General features: G+C 33.8%; 5 protein-coding genes across 13 annotated transcripts in view; 2 read left to right on the forward strand and 3 right to left on the reverse strand.

Annotated features, from left to right (window-relative positions):
- On the forward strand, positions 1-2413 carry LOC100741487 (39S ribosomal protein L38, mitochondrial). Of its 3 annotated transcripts, none has more exons than XM_003484604.4 (7): positions 1-146; positions 499-682; positions 864-1007; positions 1092-1422; positions 1500-1658; positions 1748-1884; positions 1968-2413. In XM_003484604.4, the coding sequence occupies exons 2-7, from the start codon at positions 544-546 to the stop codon at positions 2258-2260; spliced, it is 1203 nt and encodes a 400-aa protein (XP_003484652.1). In that variant the 5' UTR covers positions 1-146; positions 499-543; the 3' UTR covers positions 2261-2413. The 3 variants fall into 3 exon arrangements, with proteins under 3 accessions (XP_003484652.1, XP_003484651.1, XP_012236449.1); XM_003484603.4 differs by having other exon boundaries at positions 37-196; positions 1968-2387; XM_012381026.3 differs by having other exon boundaries at positions 49-261; positions 1968-2387.
- LOC100748435 (zinc finger protein 14-like) overlaps positions 1-25631 on the reverse strand; it is an 80923-nt gene that overhangs the window by 54270 nt on the left and 1022 nt on the right. The window contains exon 2 of the mRNA XM_033319176.1: positions 9927-9948. The gene's annotated coding sequence lies outside the window, so the exon portion shown is untranslated. The remainder of the gene's footprint in view (positions 1-9926; positions 9949-25631) is intronic.
- Positions 2122-5375, reverse strand: LOC100741685 (synaptonemal complex protein 1). The gene is made up of 11 exons (XM_024365245.2): positions 5141-5375; positions 4652-4854; positions 4445-4549; positions 4163-4327; positions 3849-4097; positions 3511-3656; positions 3232-3378; positions 2912-3153; positions 2658-2825; positions 2413-2568; positions 2122-2251 (listed from the first exon to the last, which is right to left on the reverse strand). Exons 1-10 carry the CDS (start codon positions 5244-5246, stop codon positions 2465-2467), a joined length of 1635 nt encoding a protein of 544 aa, XP_024221013.1. The 5' UTR covers positions 5247-5375; the 3' UTR covers positions 2122-2251; positions 2413-2464.
- LOC100741805 (organic cation transporter protein) overlaps positions 4135-25631 on the forward strand; it is a 26313-nt gene continuing 4816 nt past the window's right edge. Inside the window, exons 1-3 of one of the 6 annotated variants that reach the window (XM_033319088.1) lie at positions 14078-14429; positions 22141-22321; positions 23860-24104. The gene's annotated coding sequence lies outside the window, so the exon portion shown is untranslated. The other 5 variants (XR_004461094.1, XM_012382320.3, XM_033319086.1 and 2 more) reach the window with 5 other exon arrangements.
- Positions 5427-12456, reverse strand: LOC100741369 (locomotion-related protein Hikaru genki). 2 transcript variants are annotated; one of them, XM_033319130.1, is made up of 11 exons: positions 11905-12456; positions 11514-11834; positions 10729-10811; positions 9683-9845; positions 8291-8473; positions 7581-7715; positions 7324-7467; positions 6995-7207; positions 6669-6875; positions 6502-6590; positions 5427-6356 (listed from the first exon to the last, which is right to left on the reverse strand). In XM_033319130.1, the coding sequence occupies exons 2-11, from the start codon at positions 11641-11643 to the stop codon at positions 6240-6242; spliced, it is 1464 nt and encodes a 487-aa protein (XP_033175021.1). In that variant the 5' UTR covers positions 11644-11834; positions 11905-12456; the 3' UTR covers positions 5427-6239. The 2 variants fall into 2 exon arrangements, with proteins under 2 accessions (XP_033175021.1, XP_024220968.1); XM_024365200.2 differs by having other exon boundaries at positions 8291-8464; positions 11905-12453.

Here is a 25631-nt window from a genome sequence, read left to right on the forward strand (position 1 = left end):
GGATTTTCCGCATTGTAAGTTCCCGTTAAAATCATAGATATCATCTGATATCACTTATACAAGTATAAATAATACATACACAATACGCAGGAGTTCCGATCTTAACCTCCCGATGGTATTGTTGGCTCATTTGTTGCGATCAATCGGTAAAACCAAATTTATTTATTTATATGAATAAGTATCTTACACATATATCGTACGTAACGTTTCAATGCATTTAATTTTTACATTCTCGAATAACCAGTGAAACTCCGATGAACTGTTCGTATTAACATTTGAAATTATTCTACTTATTGTCAGTTTTTCGTCATTTTATCTCAAATACTTGACATTTTTCAAATTTATACGAGTATAAAAACGCGGCATATTAATAAATAAATAGTCAGAAAATCATGTTCTATTTTAATGACATTTCTAACAAACGTTTTCAAATTTTAACCTTATCGAAACAATTTATTTCCAATGATTTGAAATTTGTTCAATCTTGTTTCGTTATAGGAAAATAATCGATGTGTACATTGTGCATTTAAAATCCTACAAATTATGGCGAATCCTGTTTTACGAAGTTTTATCAAAGATATACCTTCATGCTTAAAAATTCGTGTCGAACAAGTTCGACATGGACATCATCTTCGAGGAAAACCACCAACTATCGCTCTTACTTTGCAGCAACGGCTCCAATGTAAGTGGAACATTTTTATGGATATCTAGGAAACTAAAGCTGAGCATCACAGTGGTTATATGTATAAGTGAATTTGCTCAGAATTATGCGCCACATGACAACATATTTGAAAAACATTCGAGCCAGTGAGGTGAACCTCTTTTGATATGATTACCTTTGATACCTTCTTTCTTTTTTATAGTGCTCAAAGGACCAAGTCCAACTAAAGTAAACATAGGTTTTTTTGCTTCAAAACCCTCATTTCAAAAAAAACAGGCTTGGATGGCTGAACGAAAAATCAAACGAGCTAACATGCACTTTGAGAAAGAAATAAGGAGTGGAAAGTGTAAGTGCTAAATTTCTGATTGAGACAGTCACATGTGTACATGTGGTATTCATTATATCATGGTACCCTATATGTGTTTTACAGTGCCACTAAATTTAGAAGAAGCAAGAAATATTTGGTTACAAACAACTAGTCCATATGATATTCAAAAAATCGCAGATCATTATAACATTTTCCAAGATTTATTTGGAAATGCTTTTTTCTTTCCTGTTGTACAGCTTGACATCAATTACAACATAGACGATAATGATACTTTAGTCAAAGTTTATACAGGAAATGTAATAAAACCTGCAGAGGCACATAAGTTACCAAATGTTGAATACAAAGCCCAAAACGATACTTTATGGACATTGGTGATGTGTACACCAGATGGTAATTTGGAGAACTCAAACAACGAATATTGTCATTGGTTTTTGTAAGTTGACAAGGTGTTTGTTACCTAAGCAGTTTGTTCCATAGAATTAACTTACACTCATTCTTCTTCCTATTTAGAGGAAATATTCCAGGGAACAGAGTAGAAGAGGGTGAGCAAATAATGGATTATTTGAGACCAATCCCAGTTAGGGGAGTAGGATATTATCGTTACATATTTATCCTGTACAAACAAAGTCAACGCCTAGATTATGCAGAATACAACAGACTTCAACCTTGGTAAGTAAGAAAGTGTTAAAAGTAGATCGTATAGTGTGCGATAATATCATATCGTTACGTTTCATTTAGATCGCGTATTTACGTTTAAGCTTACAGTTAAAAGAACGTAATTGGAATACATTGGAGTTTTATCGAAAATATCAAGATTATCTTACTCCAGCTGGTCTAGCATTTTTTCAAAGTGATTGGGATCCCACAGTGAGAGAGTTTTATCATTCTGTACTAGGTTCGTGTAATCGGATTCAGTATTTCTAACGCACTAATGTATTATATCTCTATATATATGTACTTACAAATTTTTACTTATAGATGCAAAAGAGCCGATATTTCAGTATGACTTTCCGAAACCATACATTAAACCGCAAACGTGGTTTCCATTGAGACAACCATTTAATCTTTATTTAGACAGGTACAGGGATCCCAAAGAAATAATGAAAGAATTTTTGTTAAGAAAACTAAAAACCGTTGATCCTTTCAAAGAGCCAAAGGCACCTCACAAGTATCCAAACGCGTGCTATATTGATAAAAGAATACCCTCTTGGTTGAGAGTACAAATAAAAAAGGAACGCTTGGGATGGGACCGAGTTAATCATCTGAAATAAAATATTTTATAAAGAAGAGATTTGATAGCTAAAATCAGTTGTAAGATAAAGAGTTTGTGTATAAATAAATAAAGGAAGAATATCATATACAAAAGAAATGTAAACAAATGTAAAGAGAACATCGAAACTCCATGCGTTCTATTCGAACATACACATAGACAGATGTTGTAACTTTTATCTCGAAATGGAATGAGAAGAATGGCATCACTCCAGTCTTAAATAAGCTTCCACAGCTTGTTTACTCCTTAATTTAATCTCTGCCCGCGTTGGCACCGATGAATCAATTGCTTGATGCTCGACGATGAGACCTAAGAAACATTATGAACATATTATATTATGGAATCGAATGGGATAGTTCAAGTATTTATTGTATCCTGTAGATTGCTATTATTATCACCCGTTGGTTCCACTTCCGCATCTTTGAACTTGATCTTTGAACGATAATTGGAGACGTAAGTTTGATACAAGTCTTTCGCTCTCTCTTCTCTGTCTTTGTCCAGTTCGAAATTACTCATTCCGAATAGTGCCCCTACCTTTCTACTAACAGTGGACAATAATGCTAAACCTAGAAAAAGATACGGGACGATAAGAAGAATATGTAGGCGTCCAGAAAAATTTACTCGCAACTTTTATCGGTCTTTTTTGCATCACCTTCTGTCTCCATTTTTTCCATCATTGGTATGTCGAATCGTTTATCAAATTCTTCCGTTGGCTTTCTCGCTACTATTTTATTACCTCTTTTAACACAAATCAACATCGCTACCATATTCTGCAAAGCCGCTCTTATGTCCATCAGTAATTCACCGCGTTCCTTTTTTGAATTTTTTCGTTCAAGTTCACGCTTCTTTTGCATCGCGATCTGTTCCAGCAAGATATTTTTGTCCGCGTTATACCTACAAGAAAATTCATCTGCATACACCAGTAGCAGTGCGCATACTAAGAAAACTCTCGCATGACAAAACATCACCTACTCCTCAATAGTGGCTACAAGGGCGTGCTCGAAATTAGACAGAGTGGACAATGCCTCATTTTTCTTACTTAACAACAAATCACGCTCCTTCACGTTCCGATCAAATTGTTCCAACAGTCGTGTTCGTTGTTTCATTTGTTCTTCCAACCTGATGATGGTTTGCGAAATAAACGTTTCGAAAAAAAAGTACAGTTTATAATGAGAAACTACGTTAGTATCGCGCTAACATTTTTTCAATTTCTCATTAAACTTTGTTAACCTTTGTTAACCATGTACCTACCTTGAAAGCAATTCTCGATAAGAATGGACCAACAATGAATCCTTGATTTTATCGAATATTCCTTCCAAATAGCTTATTTGCTTTTCTAACGCATTATTCGATGTGGTTCCAGAGCGTATAATTTCTGTAGTTAATACCCCCTCGCTCTGTTACACACGCAACGACGTTTAAAGTTTAAACTTCAAAGTAGTTCATACGTAGCCACGTACTTACTCGTATTACATTAGTTGAAATAACTTTCTTTTATTTCGTTTTGTTTACTTTTATCAACAGCAGCAACACGACTTTACTCTTTACCAAATTACTCTTATCGCAACTTATTTACTTTATACACTTACTTCGGTTCGTATGAGGGATTGCGCGTACGACCACAAGTCCTCTACTTGTTCACGTACGATCTCCAGCATACGTTCTTTTTCCTTCATGTTATTCCAAACGTTTCGTGCTACACGTTTGTACTTTGATTCGATGTCATTCGTTTCTTCGGTTGCAAGTTGACCCATTATCGTTGTTCGAAGTATCACTTTACATTGACTTATACGATCTTGTTTCAAGCTATCCAATAAAATTTCGTGATATACCGCATCCTACAAATACGAATTTTCAATTAGCTAATGGAAGGATAATCGCATGGTGTTAACTAAGTAAGTACCTTTTTTAAGATTTCAAGTATGTAAGCATACGTTAAATTTATCGCCTTTGCTGCATTTTGTCTTGCAACAGATTTTTGATATCGCGACACCAATCTTTGTTGCGCTCGAGTCCATGGCACGTCTTTCTCTTCCTTGTAAATATTGCACAGCTCTGCGTGTTCTACCTATATCATGTACGTATATATGTATGTCGTGTTATATACATATTTCCATGACTATAGTATAGTTTATTCTTTCTTAGGTACATACAATATGTATTTAGGTCGTTGGACGAAACATACTTGTAGTTCGAAACATCGTTTCATCTTTTGTTTCTTCTCGTAACGAAGCTTATCTAATTGACAGCGTTTCCTATGGTTTTCCTCGCAAATAGATTCACAAATGTGCTATGCGGGAGCAACGAAAAAGCCTATCGTGAAATGTTTGAGCCGTTTGGACCGTATAAATAATAATAATCGAATAATAAAATAAGAGGAAAAAGGATTTACTTCTATTTCTCGGCCTTGGCATTTTAATCGTAAATTTTTACGACTTCGTAATAAACCACGTACATGACCTTTTGGAATTCCTTTCGTTATCTCGTTAACAATTTGACGATAATTGTTTACATCTCGTTTGTACGTACTTAATTGCCATGATATCTTTTTCTTTAATTTTGTAGCATCTTGCAGTCTTATCTTCTTTTCGCGTGCTAGATTTTTAATTAACGAGAGTTTTAATTAACGGTCAACAGTCTTATAACGTAAAAACATAAACGGTTAATTGTGAAAAGTGGGCGAGTTGCATATATGTTGCGCCGAAGAAGGTGGAAAGAGAAAAGCAAAACATCGATGATGGAATTGGAAAATATTAAATTTGATTTGACGTTCAGCCGAAGATATCCGCGCTCATCTCGTGTAGTATACCTTCTTATAAGAAATTTTTATTTCCTTGTAAAATCAACTATGACGCAAGTGACTACCACGAGATTCCCTTACCATGTAATTTAAGGATCCCGCGATATTGTTCTAATTTATCTTTAGTCGACCATCTTACATCTTTGATTTTACGGAATGTCAGTGGAATTCGTTTCTGAAATAACATTTCAGTCAGTAGACCGTTGGTAGAATGATCGCCATTGATTCGTTGGTATCACAAACATTATCGTTGCGGTTCGCTACGATTCGCGACAGTTTAATGGTTGTGTTCAAAAACCAAGGAATGGCTGACAAAAGTTTAATAGTTAGAGTAACTGCAAAAGATGAAAAATAAGAGCCCGAAATCTTAGAGAATAACGTAATTTTATTTTACATACAAAGACGTATCACATACAAGGGGAAAATGTGAGATTCTATAATCTTCTAAGGGTTAGAATTAGGCATCGTGTAATCTATATCGCATTCATTTATTGCACACGTATTATCACATACATTCTCTCTCTTTCTCTCTCTCTTCTTTTCCCTCCATTCTTCTACTCTTCTCTCTTTTCCTTCTTTATCATCTTTGTCGTTTCATTCTATTTCCTATTCTAAATTCTTTCTTTGTCATTCTTGTTTTTAAATATCGTTGTTCCTCTTGTTTCCTTAGTTTCCCGGAATATATTATAATAATATTTTGTTAGTAAAAAAATGTCTGATATTATTACGGATCTGCATTTAAGCATTCACGTACAACGTAGCTAACCACGTTGAGCTGGAGTCTAACGGTAAGTTTATGTATCGTTGTCGAAATTGTTATGCACGAAGTATTATACATACATATCTCGAACAGCGATATAATGTCAACGCTCACGATATGAGATTGCAAGAAAACGACTGGTTAGGCAATTAATCGTTTTGAATGCATACAAATTCGATCGTGTAGCTTCGTTGATATGTATCATTTATTCTACGATCAAACACGGTCTATTTTGTGCTCTAGATCGTATATGTTTTCAATGGAATCGTTTAGATTGCCGCATAATTTATTAATCGAGCGGTACGCGATTGGCAATTGGGCGATATGGTGACATGCAATTGCGTGTTTGTTCGCGCCTTACAACACATTGGTACGACACTGGTTATCATTGATGAGATTTTTAAAGAATTCATTTTCTCTTTAAACATCTTTATATGACCTACAAGGTGGTGGGGGAGCACTCCATATTCCATTTTCTCGACAAGTTGGCTTCCTTACAGGTTCCAATGGTGTAACGTATCCCGGTGAACAAGTTACCTGTTAAGCGATCAACATGATGAATAAAAAAAGAAAGATGAAAAATTCGATTTAATTTATATACATATGTGTATACAGATAGATCTATAGATAAGTAGGAGAAAATTAGAAAACGAAATTAAAAAAAGGTAGATTAACTTGTTACCTGTATATTATCACCTGGTTTGTACCAAAATTTAAGAGGTGCGATTCGTCCGTGGGGCGGATCGCCTGGGTAAGGACATCTCACTTTACCTAATGATATGGAAGTGTTATTAGTAACAGAACGAAATCCGTCCGATTAAATACTATGTCCATGGTATGAAAACTTACAAACTGGTGGCGGATGAGACCATGTTCCGTTCTCTGTACAAATTATAGAGGCCTCGCCTAACAGTTGATGACCAGGCACGCAAGCAAACCTGACAAGTGCACCAACTTTGTACATACGCGTTTGGTGTTTTCTTCCTGAATTATGGCGATTCGTTTGTTCGATAATACGGCCACTCTTTGGTATCGACGGAGTCGGGCAGATGATTTCTGCAAAATTGATCACGTTACGCGTTTCCTGCGTTATCTATGTGCGATATATATACAGTATATATATACTGCACTTTTTTACGCGAGTAAATAATAGAAAAAGAATTTACGAAGCCTACCCTCACAACTAGGAGTACTTCCGCTCCACGAACCGTCACCTTGGCACTCTATGCTCTGCGATCCTAATAATCTATGACCCCACATGCAGGCAAATACCGCTCTACGACCAAACGTATTGTTGTATTCGAGAAGTTGCAACCTTGTATCATCGAATTTATCTATAGGTGGACATACGATTGTTTCGCATCGCGGAATTTCGGCTGACCATTTACCTGGGAAAGTATTTATTAGTGATAAATACTATCGCTGTCGCCACGATCTCACCTCAACTCTTTCTTTCATCTTTAATTCCGTCCACAATATTACGTACACATATATAATCTCTTACCGTTGTATTGACACGTTATACCAGCTGCGCCTTCTAGTTTAAATCCAATTGGACATTCGAACGTTGCTCCGTGACCCATACGCGCACCTTCGATCTTACCGATTAACGGTGGTTTGGGTAGGTTCAAAACGGGACACTGAACATCTGCAAATATGACAATGCATTTATTTCGTATGCGTCCAAACATTTGCTCGTACTGGAAAATAGAAATTTGCAAAAGGGAAAGGGAAAACAAAGAAGAGGGTAATTGAACTTACCGACAACGTGGACACGTATGGAATTGGATAATCCACGAGGTGTAGAGCACGTGTAAACTCCTGAATCTTGCGTTTTCGCATAATATATCGATAATCGATACTTCCAGTCTCTTTCACGAGCAGCGATCGCCCATCCTGAATTGTCGAAAAGATTGTTACAATGACTAGAACTGTACTATGCGATTGTTAGTTGTCGATCCTAATGATCCTTAACGTGCTCGTCCAATCCCTCGTACTCGAAGGAAGAACTAAAACGTTAATCACGATATCGTTTCCCTTATGAATCTTGCCTTCTTTTTCGATCGGCAAAGCCAAACATTTCAACATAAAACGAAACTTTTATCTAGCTTTTTGCTACACGTATGCGACAAGCGTCGATATACCATCGTATAAATATGACCGATGTAATCGTATAAACTATTACAAGAATCGATTGGGAACCCATACATAGACCGATAAGCTTAATATTATGTTAATTTTTCTGAATTAAATTTGGCAAACAATGGTTGACTTCGTTATGCATTGCATATATGTATATATAATTAATCTAGCTGTAAGCATCTCTTAATTAAAAACGTCTCAACATACAACTGAAGAAAATTATCTTACAATTATAGGAGACAATTTATTTATACATACGTATAATTCGTACGCTCTGTATCGCAATGCGCAATTCGCAATAAAACGTCGACGATCGTCAGAAGGCTTACCGGTCAAGTATTGACGAAATGTCGAGGTCCAAGTCCATTCTGGATTACCAAGTTTTCTAGCGAATAGGCATTCCAGGTGAAGAATGCTTCCAGGATAAACGGCGAGAGCACCAGATGGCTCGACTGCTGCTGAACCGGCCGGTAATCCAAACACGATCGTTGGCGGTACATCCTCTGTTTCTCCTCGAACAATCAACGAGAGGAGAAATATTAAATGGAACAGGATTTCGTTTCGGTAAGGAAATTGCAGAAATGGGAAGAGAATTCCGAATAGCTAGGACTCTCAACTTTATAAGGCTGTGTCCTAATTGGACGTCCCATAGCCACAAGTGCGACAATACGATAGTGTTCATAAATATGTATGTTAATTGCATAACGAAATAGAAACGGATAGGACAGTGGTGGAGCTCGAAGAAGATAATCAGTCGGTCGTAGGACAGTGCAATGAAGGGAAAGCCAACGTAGCAGAGGGAAAATTCATACGCCACTTGAGAGGATCGCACAACAGAGCCACAGCAAAGTAGGATCGCTTGCCCTTCGTATGGGTCAGAAGATGATCGAGTCAGGCAACGAAACCTTTCAAAATTTGAACATTTTTTAATGTTAATACACATTTCATTAATACAATAGTGAGATTTTCCTAATTAAAACCAGACCAAACAGGATATTGTTATTAAAAATTGGCAATGCTACATTATCCATATATAATACTTCTACATAAAGTTTACTAGAAAATTTTGCAACGTGGATCCACGTATATCATATGGCCAAGTATATTAACTTTGAGTATTGCATTCAAGTATATTGTTTAGTACTATTTTTATATGTTTATACACATTTTATAATATGAAAATGAAATGTAGAAAGTGGTACAAAAACGCTTCATTGTAAAGTAAGGATATATTTTTGCAAATAGCTTTTCTAGCTACTTTGTACTAGGCTCTTTTTGTACTTCAAAAATCAATAAAGTACGATTTCTATTGGTAAGGTATGTAGTTTAGACCTCGTTGGCGGACCATGCGAAGAAGGATTAAATTTCAATCAACTGGAGTGACGAATACGACATTGTCGCATCGCACGTGTTGTCACTTTGGACGCTGCCATAAAACATGCTATGTTAGTTAGGTGTCGTGCTGATCGGTCCTGTACGATCGTCGCTGTGCAACGTCGAATTAAGATACATAGAATAGTACATACCAGACGTAGATATTTCCAATGATTGTCACACCTACGTATACGAGTCGATATATTTTAGCCAATAGTTTCTATTGCGTTTCTGCGATCAATTACCTTATCTTGTAATTTTTGTAAGAAATTACGAATAAGTAACGAATTATACAGGTAAAAGGGATTACAAAAAATTAGAAATAAGAGAAATATTCATTTACTAACCGGTATAATTTGAAATCGCTGTCGTTGGAGTACAAGAGGGTAGTTTCCCGCTCCAACTTGCATTACGACAATGCAACAGAGGATCACCGACGAGCTTGTATTTGCCAAGTTCTCTGCATCTTACCGTTACCCGTTCCCCGTGTGGTACAGTGATCTTGTCTACCTAGTGACAATAGTGCACATGAGCGTGTTTATTCTAACAACTTATTTGATGAAACTGTAGAAAAGTTATGTCCTCCCTGATTTCGATAATTTTTTAATATGTTGTAAAGTTTAACATTTTGAACACCAATTTCCTGTACATGCATCTATCGTTAAATAAGCTGACGGCCATGATTCCCAAGATGTTTGCAAAAAATTATCTTCTGTTTATATATACAAACGAGGGTGAGACGAGCTTGTGGTAAGGCCCGTGAACAATTGAATATGCGAGACTGTAAAAATGTCTATTATATTTGAATGAAAAATGAATATCATCTAATGAGGCAGCTGGCTACTAGTTCTCCTATTATTTTTATAATTAATTTGTTATTATTTTACATAAGCGTTGTCAGATTGACACAAACCCAAATACCAAACATAAATTCCAATATATTAATGATATTCATTTTTAATTAAGTTATAATAAATATTTCTTATAGTCTAGCATATACAATTGTGCACGGGGTTTTAAACGTGTATGTCCTTACGCACGCACAGTTATGGACAGAATTCACTGTAATGGTATCGATAGTTTCTTGCGAATACCTTGGAAACTATGATCGATCGACAGCTGCATGTACAGAAAAAAGTTTTTCAGAATGTTAATTTCTGCAACATATCCAAAAATCATTAAAATCGGAGAGGATATAGCTTTTCTACAGTTTCACCATTTATTTTCATTATTCTCGGGAAGAACGCGAGTTATAGCTAATCAGATCAAGCTAAACAAAGTAAAGAATAAAATACTATAATTGTCGAAGGAAATATATCGATGTTACTCCCCTCTATTCTCGTAACGAATCAGAAACACATTCAAAAGGCTAATGACACAGGCAACAACTTACAGATATTGTAATATTCTTGTAGGTCACGATTAAAAATGGATGTAATCCTTCAAGTTTACAACCTCTATGAAATCCGTCGGAATCTGCAAAGGGATTATAGTTAACAATGTAACAAAAAATATGGATTAAAATGACTAACAATAGGAGATGACAATAATCATGAAAATAATACATTCTTAATTACTGATATCTTAAGGTTAGGTTTTTTCTTTTGTGATAGCATACTGCCTGCTATTTGTAAGAAGCCGATAAAACAGATTTTTGAAACAATTTTCATCGATCAGAAACACGAAGCACGTGTTCATCGGGGCATCGTGTGTATTTACGAGTAGTATTTGCTGTATGACGCATGCTCAGCGTGGTTTCACTGGACGTTCAATAATAGAGGTAACCGCTTTCGAAAGTACCCAGACAACTTTATCGATCCGACAATTTCGTTTGTAGAAAAGCATTCGGTTGAATAACATTTTTCGTCGGATCTACGTCACGTTAATTTGTCTTTTCGAACAGTCTTCGTGGTCATTACAATGAAATTATTATTCCACCATAACACATGGGATCTACTCGTATTTGAAAACATCCATCTTACCGACAATGCACTACGGTTTTACAGATTTTTGATAGTTTCGCGACGTAAAGATAACGTTAATATGTGATTCTATCTTGCCGACAAGTTCATCTATTTACATTTTGTCAAAGGCAGATAATGCGCGAGGTGATTTCCACACTTTCAATTACTTTCAAGTGGTATTTCCCTCGCAGAATTTATCGCAGCATACACTCACCTATTTGTTTCGCCGTGCAAAAAGTAACCGTTGTTACAAGCCCAAGTAACAAAACATAAAATCCTGCACTCAGTTTCATGCCATGCGCGCTTTCAAAGAATTTCCTTGTTCTTTCTTTCTCGATGGACATACTGTTGGTTTTTGCATATCAAAACGAAATGTTATTCGAGTCACTACACTGGAACTTGATTTCGATGATAATTTCGCATCGACAGTAGCTGGAATTTTCGTAATTCGGAAAATCGTTTGTTTTGTTCTTTGGCATTCTGTTTCACAAGCATAGTAAATCGCACGTATATGGATGGCAAAGATTCAACGTCACTGGAAAATGAAAAAAGAAATAAATCGAGGGAGAAGAAATGGTTTACGTGTGACAGAAATACGAACGCACCTGCGTTTCGAAGATTGACCAACTGACCGAAAAAACACGTATATGGCCCGCGAGGAATGATTAGCGATAGAATCAACGTCACCACTACCTTCATCGCTACGCTCGTAAACGATGCGTACCACCACTCGCGGAATTACGGGGTGAGACGTTAGAAGGCAGCTTCGCCAGTGTAGCTTACTTGCGAAAGCGCAGGCGTGTAACTGACACATGTTACATCATACTTCTATATTCAACACATGTGTACACGGAAAGCTTTCCAAAATTTTTGTGTCATCTTTAAACTATTTTACACATTTTGTAATATTCCTCTTCCTTTCGTATTCCACTTTCGTTTTTCGGTTTACGCTTCTCAGCCTCTACATGTGTTTTCAAGAGTTATGCTTCCCAAGTCCACCTCCCAAACGCATTTCGAAGGATTACCGAATCTGGGATTTCCGAATCTGAAGTGCGTTCTGAAAGTTTACGTTCGAATTTTTTTCACACCTAATCGGCGATCAGAAGGGTCGGGTCTAGGATTTTCGATAGCGAAATACGATTGCTTCCGCGGTCGTCAAGATTTTAGGACGTTTTTGTGATCTGTAAAGTGGCGTCACCCGTGGACTATCCGCGAAGCTGGTCGAGGGGTCGCAACAGGGATTTTCGCATCTCAAAGGGCAAATTCAAGGGTCATGTTTAAGATATCGAGACCAAAGTGCATTTTAAATTGTCACAACCTGGATATTCGATACTCAAGTGCATTTCGAAGGGTCACGTTTGGCATTTTCAGTACCAAGTACATTTTGAATGGTCATGTCTTGGATGGTGATTCTTGTAAATATACTTGGGAGACGAAGATCTCAAACGTAAAGCTTAAAAATGTACTCAAGAGCCGAAAATTTCAAGCATGTGCCTTTAATAATACACTTGGGAGTCGAAAATCTCAAACCTAATCGTGGTGTCAGATATAGATGGCTTGGTGTGACAGAGAAAGTATAGATGGGTTAAGATACAACAGGGCCGAAGACGATCCTTAACATTATTTCTTGATCGATAGATAAGTTTGTTTGCTGCTCCTTCGCGCAGGTTGTCCAACATTAAAGACCTATAGTGATTTGTACTGATTATTAAATCGAAAGGATTGAATCTTAACAGGTTTTCGTCAGCTAAATCGAGGTACCAAATATGAGAAAACTTTACGTTGGTCTCGTACTCAGCCATCACTGTGCTAGGTTCGTACTTCGACAAAGAACAAAATGAGTACAAATGCTGTTTATTTACGATGCGATTATAAGTGTCGTCAATGATTAAGACGAATTGCAATCTCACCGACGCGAGCACGTGGTAGTTGTATTGTGCCAGATTTATGGATCTGAGATTTATAGATTTTGCAGAAATTATTGAAATAATCGTCTCCTGTTTAAGGGAACAGATCTTTACTGACCAGCCGGATGTAGAACAATTATAGGAACTTGAACATTGTCTTGTCGGATGTACCGAGTTTAAACAAGTCACGTAATCACTAATCACGTAATCAAACGTAATCTAATGTAATCAAACGGAATCAAACGAAGAGCACTGAAAAATTAAAATTACAATTTCATTTACAATATTTATAATATTGGAAATCAACTGTAAATTTATAAAATGAATTATGTATATTATAATAATAATAAACTATATGTATTATATAATATATTTTTACAAACATTTTAATTTCTATAAAAGCCCAGAACATATTAAAAAATATAAAAAATATAAAAAGTTTAAATGTAAGATCGTTAACTTATTTCCCGATGCGACTGTGTATGTAGTTTTAATTAAAACAATAGAGCTTACTTTAACATCATTTTAATACAGTTACAAGAACTATTGAATTTCATCGTATGAAATTTTTCATATCTTCGATCATTTTAAAGCTGCTTCTTCGTTTCTTCTCTTTCAAATAAACCATTAATCTTATAATTAGAATTATTATATATTTTTAGACAAACATTTTGTTTTTCCTATTAACTTGATAGCAAAATAGCAACTTACTTTAATCACTACTCTCGCATACTGTCAATAACAACACAATCCTACACGATATTACATCATCTATTGTCATGGTCATTTGAGCAATTTTTCCATACACAACATTGTCATTATTCTCACGTTCAACACGATTATAATGTGCAACCACTCGCGAGAAAATCTATCGGTTGTTTGATCATTTCTCGTATGATAACAATAGGTACGATAGCAAATGAACAAATAAAGATATCAGCTAACCACATAGAAACGCTGAAGCCGCAGCAACCGAGGAGGATCAGTCATAAATTTGTCGAATACGTTGAATCTCTAAGATCATGAGGAAATTTTTATTTAGCATGCATGTACCGCCATGCCTTCATTATCTTTTAATAAGAAGTACACGATTCGTTCACCAGAGCGCTTCGAGGACTTAGATTCGTTAGGCAGACTGACGTTGTACTTTCGGCTGTCAATCATTGTTGTGCTTCGATCTCTGCTATCTTTCTCTTCAAACTGTACCATTTACCTAAACCACGGTAAGTAACACGTATTTTCACAGTAATTTTCACTTCAGTAACCTCTCTGACGATACAAAGATATAACGAAATAACGAATAAGCGATCAAAACCAGAGAACGATTGAACGACTCGAATTACGAACGCAACAAAGCAGACGATCCACGATAATAAACATTACCAACGATATGCATATATAAAATAGAATTACATAGTGAATTTCGGCACCAGGTTGATTCGTTAGTAAAGTTTTAAGTTACAATATGAAGGTCTCTCTCTTTCTCTCTCTCTCTCTTTCCCTTGTCGATGTTTTAACGAACAAATCTATCCTGTACACTAGTGGTTACTTTTTAATATTCTTCTCAGCGCTAGTTCTTTGACACTGAACAGACATTTGTTCGATGAAAAGGGATACAGTATTTTGTAGTATATTCACGATGCAACTTCGAAATCCGTTTAAGCTTATTGGATTAGCTCGGTCGGAATCACAGTTCGAACGGGAGGACTCGTTTAAAAATCCAATATTCTCCCAGATCGATTTTCATTAAGAGAGCGAGGCTCTTAATGCCAGATTCGTTGGATTTTTTCCAGTCGATAAGAAGAAAATACTGTTGTACCATTTGTACCTGATCTGATATTTCAGTCCAGCCCGTTACAAGCTCTCTTCCCTTCTCCTCCCTCCCCTTTTGTTTGGCATAGAACAGGCTTGTTGACACGTTCGGAAATCGTAAAGAATTTGATGGGTTATCTAACTTTTCAATTTCCGCTTTTACGGCGGCTACAAATGAGTCGACTAAATTAATCGAGACTCGTTCGTAACCGTCCTTAGAGAACAAGCTTGCTATGCAAATTGAGAGATCATACTTTATCAAGTAAAAAGATAACGAAAATGCTATTTGTAGAATTACCTGCTTAGTGTTATCTATAAAATATCTATAAATTGTGTATTTATTTATTATTTATTCTAAGCTTATATCTTTTCTGTGGTTACCCCAACCTAACCCCAACCTAACCCCAATGTGATTAAATTATATAATTATATTTTAAAAACTACATAATATTAAAAAGAAAAGAAAATACATATAATAATATACTCATCAGAATTAACTTTATTTTATGTGACATCTGAATCATTGCCGGATTTTTTGTATTGCGTCAAAGGATATAAACTTACATGGAGAGCTTGTATGGCCGGTTTTTACGCTTGCTATCACAAATTAACGTTTCCTGTCGAGTGATAAAGCTGGGTATTAGCTAAAAATATTTCAAAGAAAATATTTTTTATATTTTTGCGAGTTCTAATCGACTAGGAATTTATTTTAAAAACTAATTTTGTACTAATTATTTTTTATGAGTGATCCTTCAATTCTTTTTGTTTTTAAAAAACTACAGTGTTTAAGCAATTTTATATCAGTTCTGAAGTTTACTGGAGCAATTTTTTTACTTTTCTTTCATTTTTACAAATACCGATAACTGACGAAGCTAATTCAAATAAAGTGTGTATTTGTTTTGTTATGTAGAATTTCGTTTCATTTTTCTGTAATAAGTAATTGATATTCCCAATTTTGCAATTATAATTATCTATAGTGTAATTCTTTTACAATATACGTATTATTCTCTATGATTTTTCTATAAGTATATTTATTATATTAAGCTCTTAAAATGGCATAAAGTAATTGAATGTTATACCACTTATTTCATTTTAGACAATTCTACATTTTATGCTTGATTATATATTAATATATTAGTTTAAAAATTATTATTAATTATTATCTAGTAAAGGGTCAATTATCCGAGTCAATTGGGACCGAGGTGGTTCGGAAGATCGAATTATTCGAATAATGTCGAACAAGTTTGAATAATGAAACGTGCACCAAGTAATTAGCTAGTTGACAACTATAGGAATGAAGTTTAAAATGTATCGAATACAAGAGTATTACTACTGTAACTTGAAATGTAATACACATTACGCAAAATATTAATTGATTTTTGAAGAAATACTTTGAAGAAAAACATTTATTACATCTGTAGTATGTAGATTGAGGTTAGGTTTACGTATGTAGATATATATCTTCTTTTAGATGAATGAAAAAGAAACAAATATATACATCAGTAACAAGAAATAGTAATTCGACACAGTTAATGTTAAGATAGTTTATTTTTTAAAATGATAATCATTCCGGTTCCAAGAACTGGTGCTGATAGCGACGATGCAATATAGATTCCGAGAATAGACGATTCATACAATCGAAATGTACTTCGATGGTATTAGGTTGCCCCAAAGGTTTCTTACGTTTTATAAGGAAATAATAGACGCACAACATTTTTTGTTTTATATTATTTTATCGAATTATGTATGATCCATTTTGTTCTATTGGAACAATCCCATAGTTTTTCAGTTGTAAAAAATAACTTACAATTTACAATGTACATGTTACATAGTAAACTCTCCAAGTTTAAGTTCACAGTTCGACCCAGCAGGCGGGTCGATTTTCAGTTGTTTGAACTTTGACCAGTTCAATTCATTTGAAATAATGTAAATTGAATTAATCCGTTCCAGACATTCAACACGTATTTGATACAAGATATTTAAAATGTCTATTTCTGAAGAACATATTAGTAAATAGCGAAGGAAACAAGTTTAATAATCGAAAATTTTTATTTATGATACATATACATAAAAATATTTCATAATATCGCTTAATTAATAATTTTTCTGCAGTCTGTTAATTGAGAGAGAACTGTACGAGTAGAGGTAAAGCCTGGGTCAGCCAAGCGTCGAAATGACGGATGTTTCTTTGTTTCTCTTTCTTCTTCTCAGCTGGCATTTTGCTCGTCTGACCCGGGCCTAAGTAGAAAGATAAGGCGACCATGTGACGGTTACATGACGGTGACTCTGTCTCTTTGCTAGAACTTTGACTTTTCGTTGGAGTTTAAGAGCTGAATTTTCTTTCACATCTTTGCTCGAACTTGAAGGATCCACTTCATTATCGGTATTTTTACAAAATATTTCTTGAGATATATAGAACATAAGATATATAAAATATAGAAAAAATGCTCCATGTTTTGATAGATGTTTTGATAAAAGAATTTTGCATTTTCACGATTATTATTTTCGCTTTAAAATATTGTAAGACGATATGCTTCTTGAGGACACTTTATTCTGTTACAAATATGAGAATATTGTTTGCAAATATAATTTGACTTCATTAGCTAAATTTAGATACCAAAGATTATTATTTTAGTTTCTTCATAGTACGTAATATATATGTACGTATATAGCTAATTAGAAATAAATAAAATTGATAATTTTAGTATACGAAATTAATAGAATTAATCGAGTAATTCGAATGTGAAACATGAAAAATATTATCGAAATTAAATAAAATGTTAAAGAAAATGGCAAATTAATTTTACGATGCGATGCAATCTCGCTGCAATATCGCCAGTGTCAGACATTATGTATCGGTTAACATCTTTTTGCTTTCATCCGGTAATTCGATTTCGTCGTTCAGTCCCCTTTTGTAAATATATGTATATTCCCTACTTGACAACTATCCTGGAATCTCGATACGTGGCTATGGCCTTACGGCCTTCTTACAAGATTACCCACACCAACATAGTGATCGTTTTGTTTTCTGGACAACTACACGTAGGATAGAAAGCGTCGTGTTGCTATCGCGGTCGCAAATCATTTACCACTTTACCGCTATCTATATCGATAGATCTCAAATACATACTTCTAAACGTTCTAGGAGATATTCAAAAGATGTGAAACATTTGTGTATAGACTAATTATTACGTAACAAATTACAATAGATTATCACGATTATTATGAAATATTTATTCGTTGAATCGCTCGTTTAATCAGTCGATCGTATTTTTCGATTTGTAATTTACGATTTATTGTAATTTACATTTTACTGTAAATTCATTTAATTTATACGTAGCACAGTTTAAATAATCTTCTTTATTTTAATCAATTGTTTTTATCGATTATTGACAATCTTAAAACAAATATATATGTATATACGATGTAACATATAGAACGTAGGTGCTACATTTTATTTCTGTAAATTATTATCGATTCAAATTATATTACGATTTTCAAGAAAATTGATATCCGATATATTAGAATTTTATGCAGATATCGAATTTTACTATTTTTAGTGTACCTATATATGTGTATGTGTATAACATTTTACAGTAGAATGTTTTACACGTATCGAATTTTCTTACATATTTGCTTTATATAATAGACTTTATATTGAGAGATCTTGTTAATCTTTGTCATTGAAAATAAAAATGTCCTTAAACATGTCAGTCAGAGATCTAAAGAAACAGAAAAATGCTATTTAAAGCATTCTAAGACAGATGCTCAGTGTTCTTTCAATTTCAAAATACAAATCAAAATTGAACAACGAATTATTAACGTACGAAGAATTCAGTGTTGAGAAATTCAATCGCATATCTTATCGGGTATTTAAATGAAGCTTAACGGAGGTTAATGTATGGAAGCCGAAAATAAAAAGTATCGATCGACCGAAGCTTATTATGTACCTACCTTTTAGATTTATTAACCCCACAAATAAGATAAGTCGTCGTAACTTGCAAGTCCACGTTTTTTTTTTAACATTAAAAAAGAGAAGAAAAAATACTAAATTGTTTTTCCTCGAGTATTCTTAAAAACACATTGAAAGGTTTCGATCTTTCCGAGGTCACCTCTATCTTCCACCAAAATCACCACATACGTATGTGTATACTTTTAACTACTAGTATATCTTCTACTTGGTATCGAAGTGAATTCAATAGCTCGGTAATCACAGTCACATTAACAGAGTAACACGAGGAAAACGTCCATCGTTAGAAATTCTTTATTTCAATTATTAGAAAAAAAGAATATACATAATAGGATACGCATTTGGATATTTAAACTGCTACTCGTTGTATTTATCACAAAGGAAAAATTGAAAGCATATGAAACATTGATCCTCGAATCGATATAGAAGGTACAAAATATCGATTAATTTTACGTCTAAATTAATATCGTATCTTTCGAGTGTTACAAAACGTTCACATCCATCTTAGTGGTATGTAATAACACGTAATAATTACTTAATCGATCACACATAGATATTCTCATTTTTGAATCGCATCTGTCATCGATTTGATAACATAGCAATATGATAAAACGTAAATCGATAACGCGCAATTATGCAAGATTTTTAACGTATATTTCTATACCGCTCGTTGCTTCGATCAACGATGGTATGGCGTATACTTGCCTATTTAATGCAAAGTTAAATTATTACATAAACGATGAATAGCTAACAATAGCTAGCAAACAATCACTTTCCCTTTCGAGAATTATTGCCACACGTTTGCAAGAAATTATGGCGTAATCCTTCCTTTCTAACCATTTGACTAATCGAACATCTCGGAGAGTAAGGCCAAGCAGAGTTATACGTATAGGGAAAAGTTGTTGATAACGTTGATCTTTACAACGTACTGATGAAGAATGGAAATGGAAATCGGCGAGGTAATTGTAAATGTGTAATTATCTTCTTTTCTTTTTCCTGTCTACTTCCAAGCTATCTTTTCTCCTATTTGCATTTGTTGTTTGACATCTGAATTTGTGTAACAAACGTTGCTACGCCTACGAGTGAAACGAGTGTATTCGTTATTTTGTTTGTGTTTACTCGGTGGCTGTGTGACGAACCACTCCGACACCGTGTATACTTGCCTGTTTATTTCTGCGTGTGTGATTATTATCGAAATTGTACTTACTAGTATTACTATAGAATACGCTGTTACACTAGTAGATTACGATCGCGACCAAAATTACAAGTACTTGCACGTTAGCTGTGTTATCGAAACACATGGAATCTGTTCGGCTGGTAACAGGCGAAGAGGAATTGATGTTAAATTATGATCCGTCATAAGATAATTGAAAATATTTCGTTCAAAGTGCGCGTAATATCGAAAGATAATTATAATTAAATCACAACCGTCAGAAGTTAAGATAAATGCACGCAACGTGATATCTTTTCTGTTATTTCGAGAAATAGAAAGTTTCATTCAAATTTGAAAATTAATTTTCGTGTCAAGGAATTTAGCAAACAGCAAAACGCAGTCTGAAAATCTTTACTTGGAACGTTTAGATAAATGTCCTATAAGGCGATACGTTATTGTTACGTTATAATTAATATAAAAATATACGAAGTGCCGAATGCAAATATAACAACATCTATTTATGAATCTATTTAAAGTATTTTCCAACAATTAGGTATTCAAGCAGTTTCGCTTCTCAGAAGATGTATATAAGAATTTCATTCGCTATGACAAAAAGTTTATTATACCTCACTTTCACTGTCTCACTTTATAACGTTACACGCGATACATACTATTCGCAATTAAGTAGGTCCTTTCATATGTTGCGTCTTCTTTATATTTATGTACTTTATAGTATATTACATATCCGATTTTAAGGACTTGTCATGTGACAATAAAACAAATATAACACCAAAACAGTTATATAAGTTAGCTATATACAAATAATAAGGAAATAAAAGAAATAATAATTTACAATTTTAAATCTCGAAAAATGTTAACTTACATAAAAACAGCTACGTAGAAATACGAAGAAACTACGGTATTCGACGATAATGCCATAGAAATACGCAACAACAAAGAATAAAGAGAAGGTTGAATTCCGTAGCTTGGTATCTAGCAATTACCAACTGTATCATACAGAGACGAATAAAAATGGTAAGAAAATAAAAGAAATAATAATTTACAATTTTAAATCTCGAAAAATGTTAACTTACATAAAAACAGCTACGTAGAAATACGAAGAAACTACGGTATTCGACGATAATGCCATAGAAATACGCAACAACAAAGAATAAAGAGAAGGTTGAATTCCGTAGCTCGGTATCTAGCAATTACCAACTGTATCATACAGAGACGAATAAAAATGGTAAGAAAATAAAAGAAATAATAATTTACAATTTTAAATCTCGAAAAATGTTAACTTACATAAAAACAGCTACGTAGAAATACGAAGAAACTACGGTATTCGACGATAATACTATAGAAATACGCAATTACAGAGAGTACAGAGAAGGTTGAATTCCGTAGCTCGGTATCTAGCAATTACCAACTGTATCATATACAGACGAATAAAAATGATAAGAAAATAAAAGAAATAATAATTTACAATTTTAAATCTCGAAAAATGTTAACTGACATAAAAACAGCTATGTAGAAATACGAAGAAACTACGGTATTCGACGATAATACTATAGAAATACGCAATTACAGAGAGCAAAGAGAAGGTTGAATTCCGTAGCTCGGTATCTAGCAATTACCAACTCTACGATATACAGATGTATTAATAACGAATTTACTATTAATTAACAATATAATATTCTTAATAAGGAATTTAATATTCTTCCGATCGGAACATTACGATACAACATTCGATCTTTCTCCCGACAAACTTAGAAATTGCTCTAGACAAATATTTCTATGTTTAAAGTAGGTAGTCGAGGAGCAAGGCGGAATAATCACACGTGGTGGAACGCGTAAATCTTTCGTAACGGTTTGCTCCAGTTTATTTCCAGTATATGCCGGCAAGTCGTACACGTCAGTCATAAGATACATCTCGATCTCGATGCAACAACCGTGCCGCGACTCGTGCCACGAAAACAGTGTACCTTCGTCTTTCCAGCAATTAATCCCCAGGCTAAAATTGAAGACGTTTCATAATTGGAGAAGGGGTCACGACAACGAGCTTGAAAAAGTGACGGCGCAGCGCCGCGCGTCGTTCAATTGACCATCATTCGACTTGATTCGTGTCAGTAAACAACTAGCGCAAACAATAGCCGTGTGGCCGAAATCCTTTCGAAAAAGTAAGTTTCTCTTTATTTCGATAAATATCTCTTCTTCGTTGCGACAATTTCAAACGAATACACAGCCGTATATATATTCAATTATACATTCGATAATTCGACCAGATAATTGAAATGCTGGGTTCCAATATTCAATGAATTCAAAAAAATAAAAGAGTTTGTCGTAGGTGGTTCATATTTATCGTAGTAGGTTTATTAGACGCTTCTAATATTTTCTATCGTCCTGTCTGTTTTTTACGTTTATAATAATATACACATAGAGGAACGTTTTAATACCGCTTTGTTCTATTCATCGCAGACAGAGGAAGCTTTGTTTTAAAATGTGAATGCATTGGTTTTGTTCGGCGTTAGCGTTAAGTCCATTTAACGCGTTTGACGAGTATACGCGTCAAACAAAAGCTTTGTTTCGTCGTATAAAATAAAATATTTCTAATTATTATAAAAAAATCAAAATTTAGTAAGAAGCAATGAGAACGTTATTTAGTGGTATGTTTACTATATTATATCGCCAGTAAAACTGCTATGCATGTTACGAAGAAAAATTGGATTATTTTCTTTTTATTCTCCGTATGATGCATTCATTTTTACAAACTGAGTTGGTTGTTTTCCCCGTTATATTGGGTATTCTCCAATTGTTTGTGCAATCTTATCTCCTTACAAATTGAATGGATATTTTGCCGTGTATTACCCGATAATAATTGAAATATAACGTAATAAGTATATTATGATTAAATTTTTGGACCGAATGTGTTGAACAAATTATCGAGAACTGTGCGATTCCACGAACACAAACTTCGAAAGTTAGTCGACCAATCAACAAGTTCAACTGCAAAACTTACTGTTATCAACTTAATGTTATAAACTAATTTGAATTTTCTCGTATCTGTCTGTTAATTTACCTAGGAAGCATTGGAAAATATATTTGCCCAGTTTATTGTATTTTATCACATTTACCTGTGTGTTTACTCAGTACGAGTATACCTCGACGAGTATACTCGTCATCGCTTACTTTTTGCGACACATCCTGGATACACTTTTCAAAGAGACCGCAACAACTAACTGGTTAAAATATCAAATATATACTATTATAATAAATAATAATTTTCCCATCTCCTACTAACGACGCTACTATGACGTAAGTTTGCTTCCTAGTAATACATTTTCCATCCTCTGCTTTACGAATCGCGAAGCTAAAGAATTTCGTACAAACGTGAAATACTAAATATAATGAGTTGCCCCTTTTTTTTATCTCTAACAGAATAAAAATTTGCTGGAAACGATATAGGTCTCTGTTTGTCGAAAGAAAGTTAAGTTCTTCGAATAACATTGTGGTATTTTGTGAAAAAGCAGCTACGCGCTTTTGGTACAACGAAGAATAAAGAATAGAATTCATTCAGCTTTGATTGTAAACAAGTTCAATAGTTTTGGTATTGAAGCTACACGCAACAATGCCGTAATGTATGTTACACGCATAATATCGAAATGATAATTTATACAAAATTCAAACGACGTTCGACTCGTTTCACTTCCACTTCTAGCGTGCGAGTTCAATTGAAAACATTGGACAGGTTCGTTGCATCCTGATAAGGAATATATATCGACCATCGAACAATCAATTTCTTTGTGCTACCTCTAACTTTATCGCTACGCGACGAAACGCGACGATCGATTGATATTTCGTTGATTGCGCTATTACCTAGGCGCGCGAGCGCGAGTGCAATATTACGAAGGGACAACATAGTTGATAACCAACGTGGTGAAAAAATGTGCAATACCATAGTTGGTAAGTGTATAGGTATACGAGTACCAATTTTAAACGCTCCTTTTATATCTGTCACATCAGGCATGATCATAATGGGTTGTCCTAAAAGTTTCTTTCCTTTTGCAAAGAAATAATAGATACATGATATTTTTTGTTTTTTATTATTTTATTGAATCATGTATGATCCATGTTGTTCTATTACCACATAGTGGATCGTATATAATTCAATAAAATATTACAACGTTGTTCTACTACAACAAAGTGAATTGTACATAATTAAATAGAATAACATAATGTTGTTCTAATACAATAAAATGAAATATACATAATTAAATAAAATAATATGACGCTGTTCTACTACAATAAAGTGAATTGTACATAATTAAATAAAATAATATAACGTTGTTCTATTACAATAAAACGAATCGTACATAGTTCAATAAAATAATATAATGTTGTTCTACTACAATAAAGTGAATCGTGCATAATTAAATAAAATAATACAACGTCGTTCTACTACAATAAAGTGAATTGTACATAATTCAATAAAATAATATAATGTTGTTCTACTACAATAAAGTGAATTGTACATAATTAAATAAAATAATATAATGTTGTTCTACTACAATAAAGTGAATTGTACATAATTAAATAAAATAATATAACGTCGTTCTACTGCAATAAAGTAAATTGTACATAATTAAATAAAATAATATGACGTCGTTCTACTACAATAAAACAAATGGTACATAATTCAATGAAATAATATTATTTCCCTTTAAAATAAAAGAATCTTTTGGACAACCTAATATAATCTCGAAAAGTACAAATTCTACTAGCGAATCGTTTGTTATTTATCAAGTAATTCGTTTTATAGCTTCTTTAAGTAACGCCATAACTCTAACTCAAAGTTATAACATTATTTATCTTAAATCTTAAATCTGAAAAACCTTTAACCCTGTACGTACAACACGTACGAGAAATAACATATATATCTATGGAGACAGAAAAAATATGATAAATTCGCTTGTGTCGATTTTCTGATTTTTTCCAGTCTACTTGGTTTACAGTTCAAAACAGTATTTTAAAAACAATAACATAGTCAACGTTATACGTAAGTATACTTAATCGGAAAATATATAAGAGAATAAAGATAAATTAATTAAGTAACGAATACACTCATAGGATCGATGATAGCATATAGAATTTCAAAATTTCTCTCTTATCAAACGAAGTCAAAGAAAAATGCGCAATTTATCACGTTTCTTTCGTCGTATACATATGTATACCTAAATAATAATTCAACTGTTCGTAATAATGAAGTAACAATCGTTACCAAAAAATGCTTAATTAGTTTTCTGATTGTAAGTGACGTTTACTTGTTAAAAATAAAATAAAACAAAGTAAAAAATGAATAAAGGAAGAGCTAAACTCGTAATTACTTAATTTAATTTAATACACGAATGAAAATGTTGTACGTATAACATAATGGAAAAAGAAGTTATTCACTGGTACCGTCAAAAAAAAAAAAAAAAAAAAAAAAAAAAA

The sequence above is a fragment of the Bombus impatiens genome, unplaced genomic scaffold (genome assembly GCF_000188095.3).
Source record: "Bombus impatiens unplaced genomic scaffold, BIMP_2.2 scf_0019, whole genome shotgun sequence".
Taxonomy (NCBI): domain Eukaryota; kingdom Metazoa; phylum Arthropoda; class Insecta; order Hymenoptera; family Apidae; genus Bombus; species Bombus impatiens.